The sequence below is a fragment of the Corythoichthys intestinalis genome, chromosome 10, assembly GCF_030265065.1.
Source record: "Corythoichthys intestinalis isolate RoL2023-P3 chromosome 10, ASM3026506v1, whole genome shotgun sequence".
Lineage (NCBI taxonomy): Eukaryota > Metazoa > Chordata > Actinopteri > Syngnathiformes > Syngnathidae > Corythoichthys > Corythoichthys intestinalis.
This window is the reverse complement of record NC_080404.1, coordinates 45,029,563-45,043,093: the sequence shown is the minus strand read 5'-3', so window position 1 is coordinate 45,043,093 and position 13,531 is coordinate 45,029,563. Positions and strand designations below refer to the sequence as shown.

Sequence of the window (13,531 nt, the reverse complement as noted above, 5' to 3'; positions counted from 1 at the left end):
TTAGTCCCCCGTACCACAGAACTATGAAATTATTGATTGCATATTTAATGGTGAATTTATTTAATTAACCTTGGCTGTTGGGTTTTGTGTTGGTTTTCTCCTAGTGTACCTTGTCCCTGTGATTGCCCAATGATTTCACCTGTTTTGCCTGCTCCTAGTGTATACTCCAATCTGCATCCTCCTGTGCTCACCTGTTCCCCGTTGTGTCGTTACCCCTTGTGTTTGTGTGTGTAAATAAGCTCCCAGTTTCTTTTCACTCCTTGTTGCGTCATTGTCAATGTCCATGTCAGCATTATTCGCGTATATCCAAGCCCTCGTGTTCCAAGTTTTTTGAAAAGCAGTCTTTTGTTTGTGACAGTTTTGTTTGCCTCAGTGCCTTGTTTGGATTACCACAGCCTTTGTTTTGTACTTTGTTTTTTGTTGGCTTTAAATAAATCATTTTTTGCACCGTTCATCTGCCTAGCCTCCCTTTTCCTGCGTTTGGGTCCTTACAACCTGCCTGCCCGCAAACCCTGACATTGGCACTTTTAGGCAAGGCAAATCTATTTCAATAGCACAATTTAACTTTTCACATCACATGAAAATCAGCAAGACAATTTTAGTCCACCATACAATTTGTCCAACTTTCTGTAAAATGGGAGGGGGAGTAAATTTAACTGAACCTAATCCACAGCTGGCTGAATACTGAAAATATTTGTAAAACAAGCCTGGCTAATGATACAGACTAGTATAATATAGCTTTAGCAGTATGTCATATAAACTATGTAAATAACCGCTAGCTTACAATTGCGCTAACTATACATGTTTATGCAGTTAAAATTTTTCGTCAGAACAAACCTGTCTTTTTCAAGTTTCTTTCTTTCTAAAATGCAACCCGGAGGGCTTTTGTCTTTTCATGACGTCGACTTGTCACCGTAACGTCACTTAATTGCGGAGGCTAAAAATAGCACCTTCAGGTAGCTCGCTAGTTTGCGGGAGGGAGAGGCGGCTGGTGAGACTAGAGTGTGTGGTGAAGAAATGGAGAAACAAAGAAAGAAATAACAATACAAACACATCTCTAGTATTTAGTAGCACCACGTCTGGCTTTTATGACAGCTTGCAGTCTCTGAGGCATGGACTTGAGTATTCTTCATCAATTTGGTGCCAACTCTCTTTGATTGCGGTTGCCAGATCATCCTTGCAGGTCGAAGCCTTGCTGTGGACCATTTTTGTCCAATGCAGAGTCTTGACAAGGTGATGATGCTGGGACTTTCGTTTAGTGCTGTTCCAGTGAGATTTACAAAGATGACTGCCTGAAGAAGACATAAAAATTCCCTCAGTCCTTGACGATATGGGGCTGCATGCCAGGCAAAGGCACTGGGGAGATGGCTGTGAATTTTACTCAACATAATCAAGTTTTCCTTTTTATATATACATACGATCACAACTTATTTAGGTTAAATTCCAATGTCGCTAATGCCTCTGCGAGTCTTGCCGGCTATCTGGCCATCGTCGTTTTTAGATTGAAATGTTACATAAAATAAAACACGTAATAGCCGACAGTTGAAAGTTACGATACTGTGTATGGATCCAAATCCAACATGGCGGCCATTACAAAACAAAGACCTTTTTATGTTTAACAGTCTTGTATATAAATGCATAAATCCCAGAATTTCTATAGATATGAATGTAAAACAGTCTAGATTATTGGTTAAAATAAAAACGGGCAGTTATCATTCATTTTATGTAAATATTCCAAACTGAAGTTAGGCTAACTTTTTCCATTCATTTCATTTTTTTCACGTTTCAAAGAGCATGCATGGTGCTATTTTATATCATAATTACCTTGAATCCTCGACCAAATGACTCTTGAGACTCTCCTGCCTGCTTGTATGGACTAAAACTTCCGTCCTGTTTCCACCTAAATCAGTTGTTAAACGCAGCGTGTTTGAGGCTACGTCATCACTGGGACAGATAATTTTCTTTAGGGTACTTTGCTGACTATTTTTATACCTGTCCGCCCTACGTTTAAGGTCGGAGTCTTTCTGTGGACCATTTTTTGTCCAATGCAGATTCTTGACTCTTGACAAGGTGATGATGCTGGAACTTTCGTTTGGTGCTGTTCCAGTGAGATTTACAAAGATGACTGCCTGAAGAAGACATAAAAATTCCCCCAGTCCTTGATGATATGGGGCTACATGCCAGGCAAAGGCACTGGGGAGATGGCTGTGGTTAAATGTTCAATGAGTGCACAAGTTTACATTGACATTTTAGACCCCTTTCTTATCCCTTCAATTGAAAATATGTAATTTTCCAAGATGACGATGCATAATGCCACAGAGCTAAATCTGTTAAAGAATTCCTGGGAGAAAGATTCATCCAGTCAATGTCATGGCCTGTAAATAGCCCAGATCTCAACCCTATTCATAACTTGTGGTGGAAATTGAAAAAAATGGTCCACAGCAAGGCTCCGACCTGCAAGGATGATCTGGCAACTGCAATCAAAGAGAGTTGGCACCAAACTGATGAAGAATACTCATCAAGTCCATGCCTCAGAGACTGCAAGCTGTCATAAAAGCCACAGGTGGTGCTTCTAAAGACTAGAGATGTGTTTTGATTGTTATTTCTTTGTTTCTCATGATTCCATATTTTTTCCTCAGAATGATTCCATATATAGTTGTATAGAGTTCATTTTGCCTACACTTATAAATTCGTCAAACCTTTTCTTTTATCCCAGGCAATAGTAGGTGGTTTTATTTACCTGACATGTTTCAGCGAGCACTTCCGCCTTCGTCCGACTATTGCCTGGGATAAAAGAAAAGGTTTGACAGATTCCATATATATTTCCCTGCACTTGCGCTATAAAATTAACATTTACTGACCACCACAATGTTTTTTATTCATTTCTTTTAATGTTTCTGAATGCTACAGAGTTGCACTTCTGAACAAATTCATTATTTTTTTCAAGCTTTTTATCTTAGTATCTGTTCTACATGATAAAATGTCTGAGTGCTCGTGATTCCATACTTTTTGCTAGGGGTTGTATATTATCATGGCTAGCATGGTTTCACCTCTCACTTTTTGATAAATTTGCGACAATAACACACTTTAATATTAAAAGACATCGAGTTGGTTCTTTTGCTATCTTCAATTTCTGATTCTGATGGGAAGGGATTTTATTCCTTCCTCTGTATGCTGTTAAGGGAAAAAAAACAGGTAAAGCTTTGCTTCCCCCAAATGCCTCAGGGAAGAAGAGAACGAGAAAAAAAAAAAAAAGGGAGGGCATGAAAAGCCATAAGAGAGAAAGTCAGACATGCCAAATGTGATTTTTTTTTTTTAAAGGTGCATGGTTTTCCTGGAGAAACCCTTAAGTGCATGATTAGTGCAGGTGAACCCGCACACACATACATTGAGTGCGCGTGCGTGCACACATTCAGTCCCCACAGCTCTGGCATAGTTCTTAGTGAGCATTACATTAGTCTCGTTAAGTATGCAAAGTGGACCAATTAGTGACACAGTGGGCAGGAAGTGACATATTCCAAGTGAAGAAGCCCCCACACACACTTGTGGTATTTGCAGCTGGCTATAAATCAAACCCCTGTGAGTCTCAGAGTGCAAAATGTTGCTTTGGAGCCACAAATGTCGCATAAATCTGAATTATAAGCTAATTAGCTGTAGTTAGAGAGAGTGAGAGAAAAAAAAAGGCATCTAATTAAATGTAACTTGCTGCGCTTGTTGAAAGCTTCCATCTTTGCATGTGTCACATTTTTGGAATGATCTGCATTAAAAGGTCTTGTATTGAAAATTTTGAAGGCGAAATTATGTATTCCATTTTATTTCTCTCCGCACATAGACTTCACGGTAAGTTGACAAGAAATGGGGCGCGGGGCCACTCCGTAGGGCAGGGGTCCCTAAAGTATGGCCCGCGGACCGGATACGGCCCGCCTCCACATTTGGTCCGGCCCCCTGAAACAAAACTGAGAGTATTTTGATTTTTTTTTTTTTTTTAATTATTTTTTTTTTTTTATAGTGTTATTTATTTCCTGGATTTTTTCTGTGAAGAACTCAGAGAGGGTTATTTGGTTATTATCTATTTTATTATTATTATAAATTATACCGTATTGGCCCGAATATAAGACGGTGTTTTTTGCATTGAAATAAGACTCAAAAAGCGGGAGTCGTCTTATATTCGGGATCTAGACATTATACCCATTTACGACGCTAGATGGTGCCAGATATCATTGAAACGAATGCTGAACTTGAGGAGTAATGTTCTGTCATGACAGATCTAAGCTACTCTCAAGTTTAACCAGTTTGCATTATTTTATTGCAATGTTTTTCCTTACTCAGATTTGTTTCAAGACTACAGTTATAGTTAGACATCACTTTCATGGTTACTGCAGTTTTTGCAATTTTGTTGTTTTATCACAATAGATTGGTTTGTTTACATTTCAAAAACCAGAAGCCGTTCATTTATGAATGTGATTTCACTTTAGTTTACATATTTAAATGTTCAGATATTAAAATTTGAATGAGGCAAAGTAACATGCTTTTCCCCTCAAATATATTGTTATAATCATTTGTTTCAGATGTACTGTAATTATTTTCTGTATAAAAAATAATTTGGTGTTCAAAAAGTCTTTTTTTTTCAAACTTGAGTCTTGAAAAAGAGGGGGTCATCTTATAATCCGGGCCGTCTTATATTCGGGCTAATACGGTATTATATTATATTATTTTGTATTATACTATATTATTATTTTTATTTTATTTACTTTTGTTCCCTAAAGAATCCAGAAAGGGTTATTTGATTGTGACGTTCTGGAAAACAATATTTTTTTTTTTAAATTCAGGCATTCCTGCAATCGTCACACTTTTTCTGTTACAAACTGACCCCAGCTCCTCATCAGAGAAGGGAAAAGTTATGTGGCCCTCAAAAGAAAAAGTTTGGGGACCCCTGCCGTAGGGCGCCTATTTTCAAAAACTTCAAATTCAAATATTTTCAAATCCAAAGCCGCCAGTGAAAAAAAACATAACAGGCACCTCTTGTATGAGTCTCCATGAGCAGTGGCATTAAAAAATTCAAAGTCGTTCCCTAATAAAATCCCATTTATTATTTTTTTCTAGAAATGTAAAACTTAAAATGGCAATAAAATTCTCAGATTTTAGGCTAAAAATCACCAAATGCAGAGATAATCACCCCACATTGCTCCTGGTGCTGCGTCACCAGTAGGTAGATGACGATGTAGTGTAAAGCGCTTTGAGCACCTTAAGGTGGAAAAGCGCTATACAAGTATAACACCATTTACCATTTATATTTTCAGGATTAATAGCAATATTTTGATACTATCGTCGGCTTGGTCCATTTTTGCGTGAAGCAAAATAATGTTTGACAATGGCGGTGATTTCGTGCTGAATCGAAAACAACAGTCTGAGCGGCCCAATCACAGTCCCTTTCCACCACATCACACGCGTTGACGCGACGCGAAGTCAGAAAATTGTGAAGGAACGCGAAAGGCTAGGCTGAGGGTCGTAAATCGGGTCTGCAGTGACGGCGCAGGTCTGCAGCAGGAGCATAACCCAGCCTTAAGAGGCAGATTACTGTAGCCGACATGCCGTATATCAGAGGTCACGGAACTATGGACCTTGGTCCGGTTCCGGACCCCCAAGCTGTCTGGACCGGATCTCAAGCTGTCCGGACTAATATGCGTTGCAACAACAAAACATTTTTTTTTTTTTACCGGGTTTGCAGAGCGGAGGTGGGCAACAAACAAAAACCTTAAGTAAAGCATTTGAAAGTTATTTTTGGAACAGCATGTCTCACACTCGCTTTCCAGACTCCGCGGAGTGACAGCCAAAAACTGAGCCGAATGAAGTTGGAGGAAGAGGCGAAAAGGTACGGCAAATGGCGTGCTCAAAACTACGCAAGATTGATGCAGAAAACAGAGTGTTTAAGGAGGAGTAGACCAACACATTTTTGTTCATTTTACCTGGCGGGAGTACAAGACCGCTATGCCTCATCTGTTCAGAGACGGTGTTCTGCCAAAATCTGCTACATCGGCGAAATGTCCTACATTAGCCGAATTTGACACCCAAAGTACTACCGTGCGCGCTAAACTTGTTTTGTTTGGATGCATACAGGCAGAACGTACTAAAAAAATGCCTTAAGAAAATACTTAAATGCAGTTATACCAAATAAGGACGGTTTAAATACGCTTCGTGACTAATGTGGTCAGCTGCTTCAAAGCTAACACAAAAAACCACAATGGTTAAAAGTATTTTTCAGGCAATGAAAAGGTTCTAAAAAAAAAAATAATAACAAAAATAGTGAGTACTCGCCGCTTCTAATTGATGTGCGCATGCGTGCGGATGCTTGCGCAAGTGCGCTGAGTGTTGTGTAGACGTTTCGCCGCATAGTAAGGAATGGCCGGACAACAGAAGCGCTTGCAAAAAGCAGTCATTTGAAAAGGCACTATGAAACGAAGCACGCACTTTTTCACAAAGTTTCCCTATGAACTCTGCCATCTATTCTCAAAAAATAGCGGAATTAAGGGCTCAATATGATCGCTTTATTATTCATTACTAATTCATTATTATTAAAAATTATTTATTACTTACTATAAATTTATTTTTTATATTTTATTTACATTTTTGAATGTTGTAATTATCAGCATGGCCACGTAAAGATACGTTTGTGTTTTTTGGAAAAAAAGAAGGATTAAAAGTATTTCCGGACCCGAGATTGTTGTAATTTTTTAATTTCGGACCCAGAGGATTTTTAATTCATGACCCCTGCCGTATAGTCTAACTCAGTAGTCCCCAACCTTTTTTGCGCCACGGACCAGTGTGACTTGAGCCTTTTTTTCAGGGACCGGCAATGTGTGACAGAAAATTACAGTAAATTTAGAATAACATGACGGGGCTAAAAACTAACATTAAGTGCAGGGAAAATGTAATATATACTCCAAACGCTGAACCAACCATTTTTTTAAACAGCGGCCTCTTCCTAAAACTTAATGGCAAATATCCTTTGTCGCAGGAATGAAGAGAACTCCAATTGTGAAAGGTTTCTTGGCTTTAGAAATATGGTTTTTCACGAGTTATGATGCTCTCAGTCCATTTGCTTTTGTTGCCTCGTTTGCTAGCTTTTAGTGGCGGACATTGCAAATTTGGGACCTAAGGCGAACATATGCAGAGGCCCTCTTCATGGGTCAGGGGTTAAAAAGGTGAGAAAGGTGTGGAGGAAATATGTTACGGTACACTACGACTATCCTAAATGACAAATTTTCTCCTGATTAGTCAGCCAACTAGTTTTACGATTAGTCGACTAATCTAGTATATATATATATATATATATATATATATATATTTTTTTTTTTTTTTTTTACTAATTTAGCAAAGACATTTTTGTTGACACTTATTAATACACAAAACCATTTTGGAACACTTCAATTCTTTATTAAAGTACAAATAATCATGTAAACAACAATAATTCACAAATAAACAATGAGGTTAAATGCTGATAGCATGTACTAGTGCAAAAGGATGGAAAGTAAACATTCAGAACACTGACTTTGCCTTTCCAACATTATTCAAAACAATTCTTTAAAAAATCTAGCATTATTATTATAGTATACTACTATATATAATAGTAGTATAATAATTATAATAATTATTCATTGCCAATCATATTTGTCATAAAGCATGTCATTTGAAAGCTATTCTTAGAGTAGAATCTGTATTCTGTAGTATTTACTCTACATATTATAATATTAATTCTGAAGTATGTGAGATTAACTCCAGAAATCGTTATTTATATGACAAACATGACGTGCTCATTTTGAAATGTTCACCGGAGGTACGTTCACGAAACTGCTAAATGAAAGCTTTACACTCCGTAAAAAAAAAACATTCTTCGTCATTGCTTGTGGTGTCACTAATAGATTTTTTTTTTTCGTTAGCAAATGCCGTTAACCAGCTGTTGAGTGTTATTGTATGACTGATTGGAACTGTACTGCATTGTTTCGCCACAGGGTGTGCTGTCGTGTATTTTATGTTCGGTGTGAAGAAGAAAGTCAATGTCTCAACGTCTCCCTCACTCACTGCACTTTGGCTCTCATGGAGAGCACGTTCGCTCATGTGTTCGACATAAACGATGGCCGACGTGCAAAGTAGCAAGTGAGCTGTAAAAATAGCGAGCTTAGTGGCGTGAAAAACGCGGGAGAGCTACGTGAAGCTAACGAACAGCTAAGCAGAGTTAAGCTATGCTAAACGGAGCTAAGCTAAGCTAAACAGCACTAAATAAAGCTAAGCGACTGATACTCAGTCCGTCGTCGTGGAACAGTCCATTGTAGTGCGTGTGTGTGTGTGTGGGGGGGGGGTATAATATAAATGCAGCATTCAAGTGGCTTTCTTTTTTGTTTTGTTATTTGTTTGTTTGGTATGCTGACATAATTATACATGACGAATGGTTGGGGGTGCTGCTGGCTCCGGTGGCCCAAGCCCTTGCTCGTTGGGGCAACGGCAGCTGGTTGGGGGCCCCCTACTGGTTGGGGGCCTAGGGCGATTGCCTACTTCGCCTGAATAGTAGATCCGCCTATGCTTTTAGCCACATATTATGCAGAATTGACTTGGTTGTACGCTCCTCTTCTGGCTCAGTAGGTCACCTTTCACGGTAAAAAAGCTGTCCAAAGACATATTTTTCAGTCATCGTCACTAAAGTCTTGGCTTATTATAACCAGGAACAACTCTAATGCGCCTACTTCATTATTGAGGACAAGACTACTGGGAGTACCGTGTCGGCCATTGCTGAGGTGTGCCGCCCGCAGCACACAGCTAACAGCAAGTAACGTTACTGTTTACATTGACTGACGTTGGGCTGCTGTAGGTGTGCAAACTCACCAGTAATGAGGACCAACACCTAGATGACGACCTAAACAAATCTCTACTCAGATTAGTCATATTAATGTGTCAAGAGGTACAGGCCAGATTGCGGTCGTTAACAAATGATTTATTATTTCTGAGGCCCGGTAGCAAATGCGCCACGGACCGGTACCGGTCCCCGGCCCAGTGGTTGGGGATCTCTGGTCGAACTAATTACACGTTTAAGGACATTACCCGTCCTAGTGTAGCCGTAGCCTGAGTTTATTGCAGTGAAAGTTGCCACGAGCTCTGCATGGCCTGGCCCCCGACGAGAAGCTGTGGCACAATGTCTGTAGAAGCGGTCTCGTCAACTGATAGTGAAGTCTATGTTCCTGCATTTACACAAACGTGATATTGCTTTTTAGTAATTCAACTTTTTTTTTGTTTTTTTTTTGCTTCCCCACCAGGTGCTGGTTTGGCATACGCGTACTGAGAAACCAAAACTCGGAAATGAGTCAAAACATCCTAAGGACACGGTGGTCATCGAGGTGTGAGCTATGAAAAGAAGGGTATGTTAAACCACAAAAGGATTCTGGATTTTCTACGTTTCTCAGCTGAACCTTGATTCTGGCATATTGCTCACTCTCCTCCATGGATAACAACATTACAGTGAGGGAGTGCATCAGTTAAAACATCAACAACGGGACATGGACGGCAAGCAACGGAAAGTCTGCAGGATTGACCAATACACCACCAATCATCCCATAGAAGACAATTAGAACTGTGCATTTCTTTCACTCTAGGGGAAAAATAAGGGAAAAGCACTCATGGTAAAGTTTAAATGTGATTCCAAACCCTCTCGGTGGTGTGTAATACTGTGATGTCTAAACAATCAAGACTAGTGGTTTGTTTAAAGGTACTTGCCAACATTGTCTGACACTGCTACTGTAACATTCTCAGAGTTAATGATCATGGGATAAATATTTTGGAAAATGCATGAATTCTCTATAATTGTATTTTATAACGGGGTGTTTCTTCATTTGTATTGACATAGAGAAAAGATAATCATATATTGATGAGTTGGTTAAACTAATTTATACCACCAATGACAGCGACAGACGTCCAATCCAATGCAAATGCCAGCCTTTCCAGTTAAAATGGCAGCCAATTACAGTAAATACCATCATTTTAAACGTCAAATGTAATGCTTTTTAAAACATTTTAAAGGGAACGAGGGACAGAAAGATTTGTAATTCTTAAAAGATAAATGTTAGTATGAGTTATAATAATTTGATATTCAAACCCCTTCTCAATGTATTTGTTTTTATAAAATTTGAAAAATTTGTTTAACGAGTAGGTGGCCATTGTAGTTGACGACGCAGTGCTCTTTGGGCGGTGACGTCACTGGACATCGCTGCCCTACTCCCAAAGTGTCACTTGTTAGTTGCATAAACATGTCATCGGTTCTGCCATCAGTGTCGATATTTCACAAAACGAGCAGCAAAAGCGATGACCGTAAACGAAGGTCTCCAGCAAGATTCGAATCCACATTTCCCTTGCGACAGAGAAGCGTGTAGACCACAGGACTACCGTGTGATGTTAGACTCATGATTTGCCTTATGAGGCAATCGCAACCCACATGCATTGTCTGTTTGTGTGGCAAAACCTGAAAGGGAAACACACCTGAAAAGAAAGTGTTGCTGGCTTGACCACGGAATTAGAAAACGCGGCTCACTTCAGACACCAAGCAGACAACAACATAGGGATTGCGTAAAAAGGGTTATTGAACACACACAAAAAAAAACACACGATCGTGAAAGGACAGACACAAATAGGGTCCGTAACAGCAGATCGGTATCAATTTAAAAACAAACAAACAAAAAAATGATAGAAAACCGCGGTGAGAGGCAGACAAACGAAAAAAACAAGGCAATGATGCAACTAGCAGCGAAGGGATATACTGTACAAACTGTCTTATAGCAGCAACTCAATATCTCTGCAAGCCGCCTAGGATCGGTTGAAATTGATGAGCTGAAATTGGATGCAACTACGACATTGGGAACTCATCACACAGCTCTGTAACAAAACAATCTGACCAGCAGCAGAATGTGACAAAATCATGCCAGTCATCATACTAACTTGCACAGCTATTCTCCCAGTCCAGCCCAAACGTGTCATCACCCCCAGCGTGCGTAAAACATGGCGCCTCCCTTAGGTCACATGTGCATGTACTAAATGAAACAGATTTTTAAATCAATGGCAATAATATACTGTATGTGTTTCTAATAACAAATTTTAGTAAAAGAAAACAATTATAGCTTATTAGAGCCTACAATTTTTTAAGTCCGAGGTTCCCTTTAAAAATATAATTTAAGACCAAAATACTGTATGTCCCAGCAATTTCTGAAGAAAAAAATACAATTTTATTTCACTTAAAACACAGAGCTGCTGCCACAGACCGCTGGTGTTTTTTTTCTCCTCTCATGTGCGATTCGACGGCTTCGACCCCCATTGTCCCAAACAAAAAAGTCTTTTTGCAAGGCTATTATTTTTACCAGGGGCCAACCAAGTCTTAAATAAACCATCCTCCATTCATTTTCGATTAAATTTACACTTCCACACCTCTGCATATTCCCGCTCACCTATACTACCGTGAACAACCACGAAATGGCGTCATGGCAACAGATTGCTGACGTATGGTGAGGTTGAGGACAATGTACGGTAAAACATATTATTCCCAAACTGTCGTATTTCGTGCACAAGCACTAATAAAACAAATACACACCATTAGAAGTTTTACGGCGTACTATAGGGATTTCACTGGCATTAAACACATCGTCAGGAAATTTATTACCGACAGCAATTTTCCACTAAATGTAAGACAATTTAAGACCCTGATTATCCAGATGTTAAATTTAAGACATTTTCAGACTTTTTAAAGAACAGTGGGAACCCTGTATAAAAGGTTAGATATTAGAACACAAACGATGGCGAAATACATGGAGACAGAGGGTATAACAGAAATCTATGGAAATTTTTCCAATTGGATTGGATGTCTATCACTGTCAAAGGCACTGTGAGAGTTAATGGCATTTTGGAGCTTATGTCAAAATTGACGCAAAACCCGCATAAACTCTTGCAACAATATTTTGCTTAATGCAAAACAGGAATGTAAGTGACGCAAAACCCGCATAAACTCTTTGCAACAATATTTTGCTGAATGCAAAACTGGTATGTAAGTGAAGCTCAGTAAATGGGAGTTTGTCCATCAAGTAAATGTTGTCAAATGTCCATTTCTAACAGAGAGAGAGACATATGTGTGTTTTAGTAATAGAAAAAAGGAAGAGGATGATTTTCAGTAGGAATTTATTAATTTGTGAAATGGCTCATGCAGTAAGGCTTGAGGTGCCCTTATGAAAAGGTCATGGAATTTACATGACCGCTTGACAAAGCTTACCTTTGATGCTAACGCCCATGTGAATTAAAACGACAAGTTGATTCATCGTCTTGACTGCTGATGTCTACCAAGATTGTTAAAATTACATACAAGATGTGATTTTTTTATTTTTTTTTTTAATATTACCGTTTGTGAATGTAAAACAACTACCGGTCAATTGATTGTTTTGTTGCTAGCATACTTGCGCAGTACCTAATACACAGAAATAAGATTTTTCATCACCATCAAAGTCTCAAAGACAATTTCTGCCTTTAGTAACTCAGTTTTAGTTTTTTCCAGATTATGTGATGTCTTTATTCATAATTATGAATAAAAATTTAATGTGTAACTTTTTAGTGATGCCTTGTGTTTTTCCCCATCATAACTCATTCATTCACTGCCAGGCCAAAATGTATTGGACGTCTATTGTCGTCAGTTTGCGCTTTTAACAACCCCCCCCCCCCTCCTCCCTTTTAGTAACACAATGCATACCCTATTTAAGTATATCTTTTCATGGGACAACACTGACAAAATGACACTTTGACACAATGAAAAGTAGTCTGTGTGCAGCTTATATAATAGAGTTCATTTATTTTCCCCTCAAAATAACTCAAAATATAGCCATTAATATCCAAACCCCTGGCAAAAAAGTGGGTATGCCCCTTAGAAACTACGTACATCCCTAAATGTCCAAATTGAGTACTGCTCGTCATTTTCCCTCTAAAATGTCATGTGACACGTTACAGGAGTGCTGTCAGCCTTGCTGCAGAGATTGAAGAGGTGCGGGGTCAGCCTGCTAGTGCTCAGACCATACGTCGCACTCTACATCAAATTGGTGTGCATGGCTGTCACCCCAGGAGGAAGCCTCTACTGAAGACAGTACACAAGAAAGCCCACAAACAGTTTGCTCAAGACATGTCAACAAAGCACATGGATTACTAGAACCATGTCCTATGGTCTGATGAGACGGGCAGGCTTTCTTGTGTACCGTCTTCAGAAGAGGCTTCCTCCTGGGGTGACAGCTTTGCACACTAATTTGATGTAGAGTGCGGTGTATGGTCTGAGCACTAACAGGCTGACCCCCCACCTCTTCAATCTCAATCTGGTCAAGCGGCAACTTTATTCATGCTACATTACGTGTACCATCAGAGGACTACACCGTGAAGCTGCACGCTCCCTCCCGTCCCTCCTCTTCTATTTGTCCAATCAATGAGTGTGCCTATTGTCCACGTGATGCGCCTTGGAAAGTTTGGTTGG

At 39.3% G+C, this 13,531-nt stretch overlaps 1 protein-coding gene across 2 annotated transcripts in view; it reads left to right on the top strand.

Moving 5' to 3' along the window:
- Window positions 1-12,707, top strand: part of b3gat2 (beta-1,3-glucuronyltransferase 2 (glucuronosyltransferase S)) — a 110,087-nt gene extending 97,380 nt beyond the window's left edge. Inside the window, exons 4-5 of one of the 2 annotated variants that reach the window (XM_057847624.1) lie at window positions 9,306-9,407; window positions 9,509-12,707. In XM_057847624.1, the coding sequence (XP_057703607.1) occupies window positions 9,306-9,392 (87 nt within the window). In that variant the 3' untranslated portion in view covers window positions 9,393-9,407; window positions 9,509-12,707. Of the gene's footprint in view, window positions 1-9,305 lie in introns of both variants that reach the window. The other variant, XM_057847623.1, reaches the window with a different exon arrangement.
- Window positions 12,708-13,531: the final 824 nt, after the last annotated feature.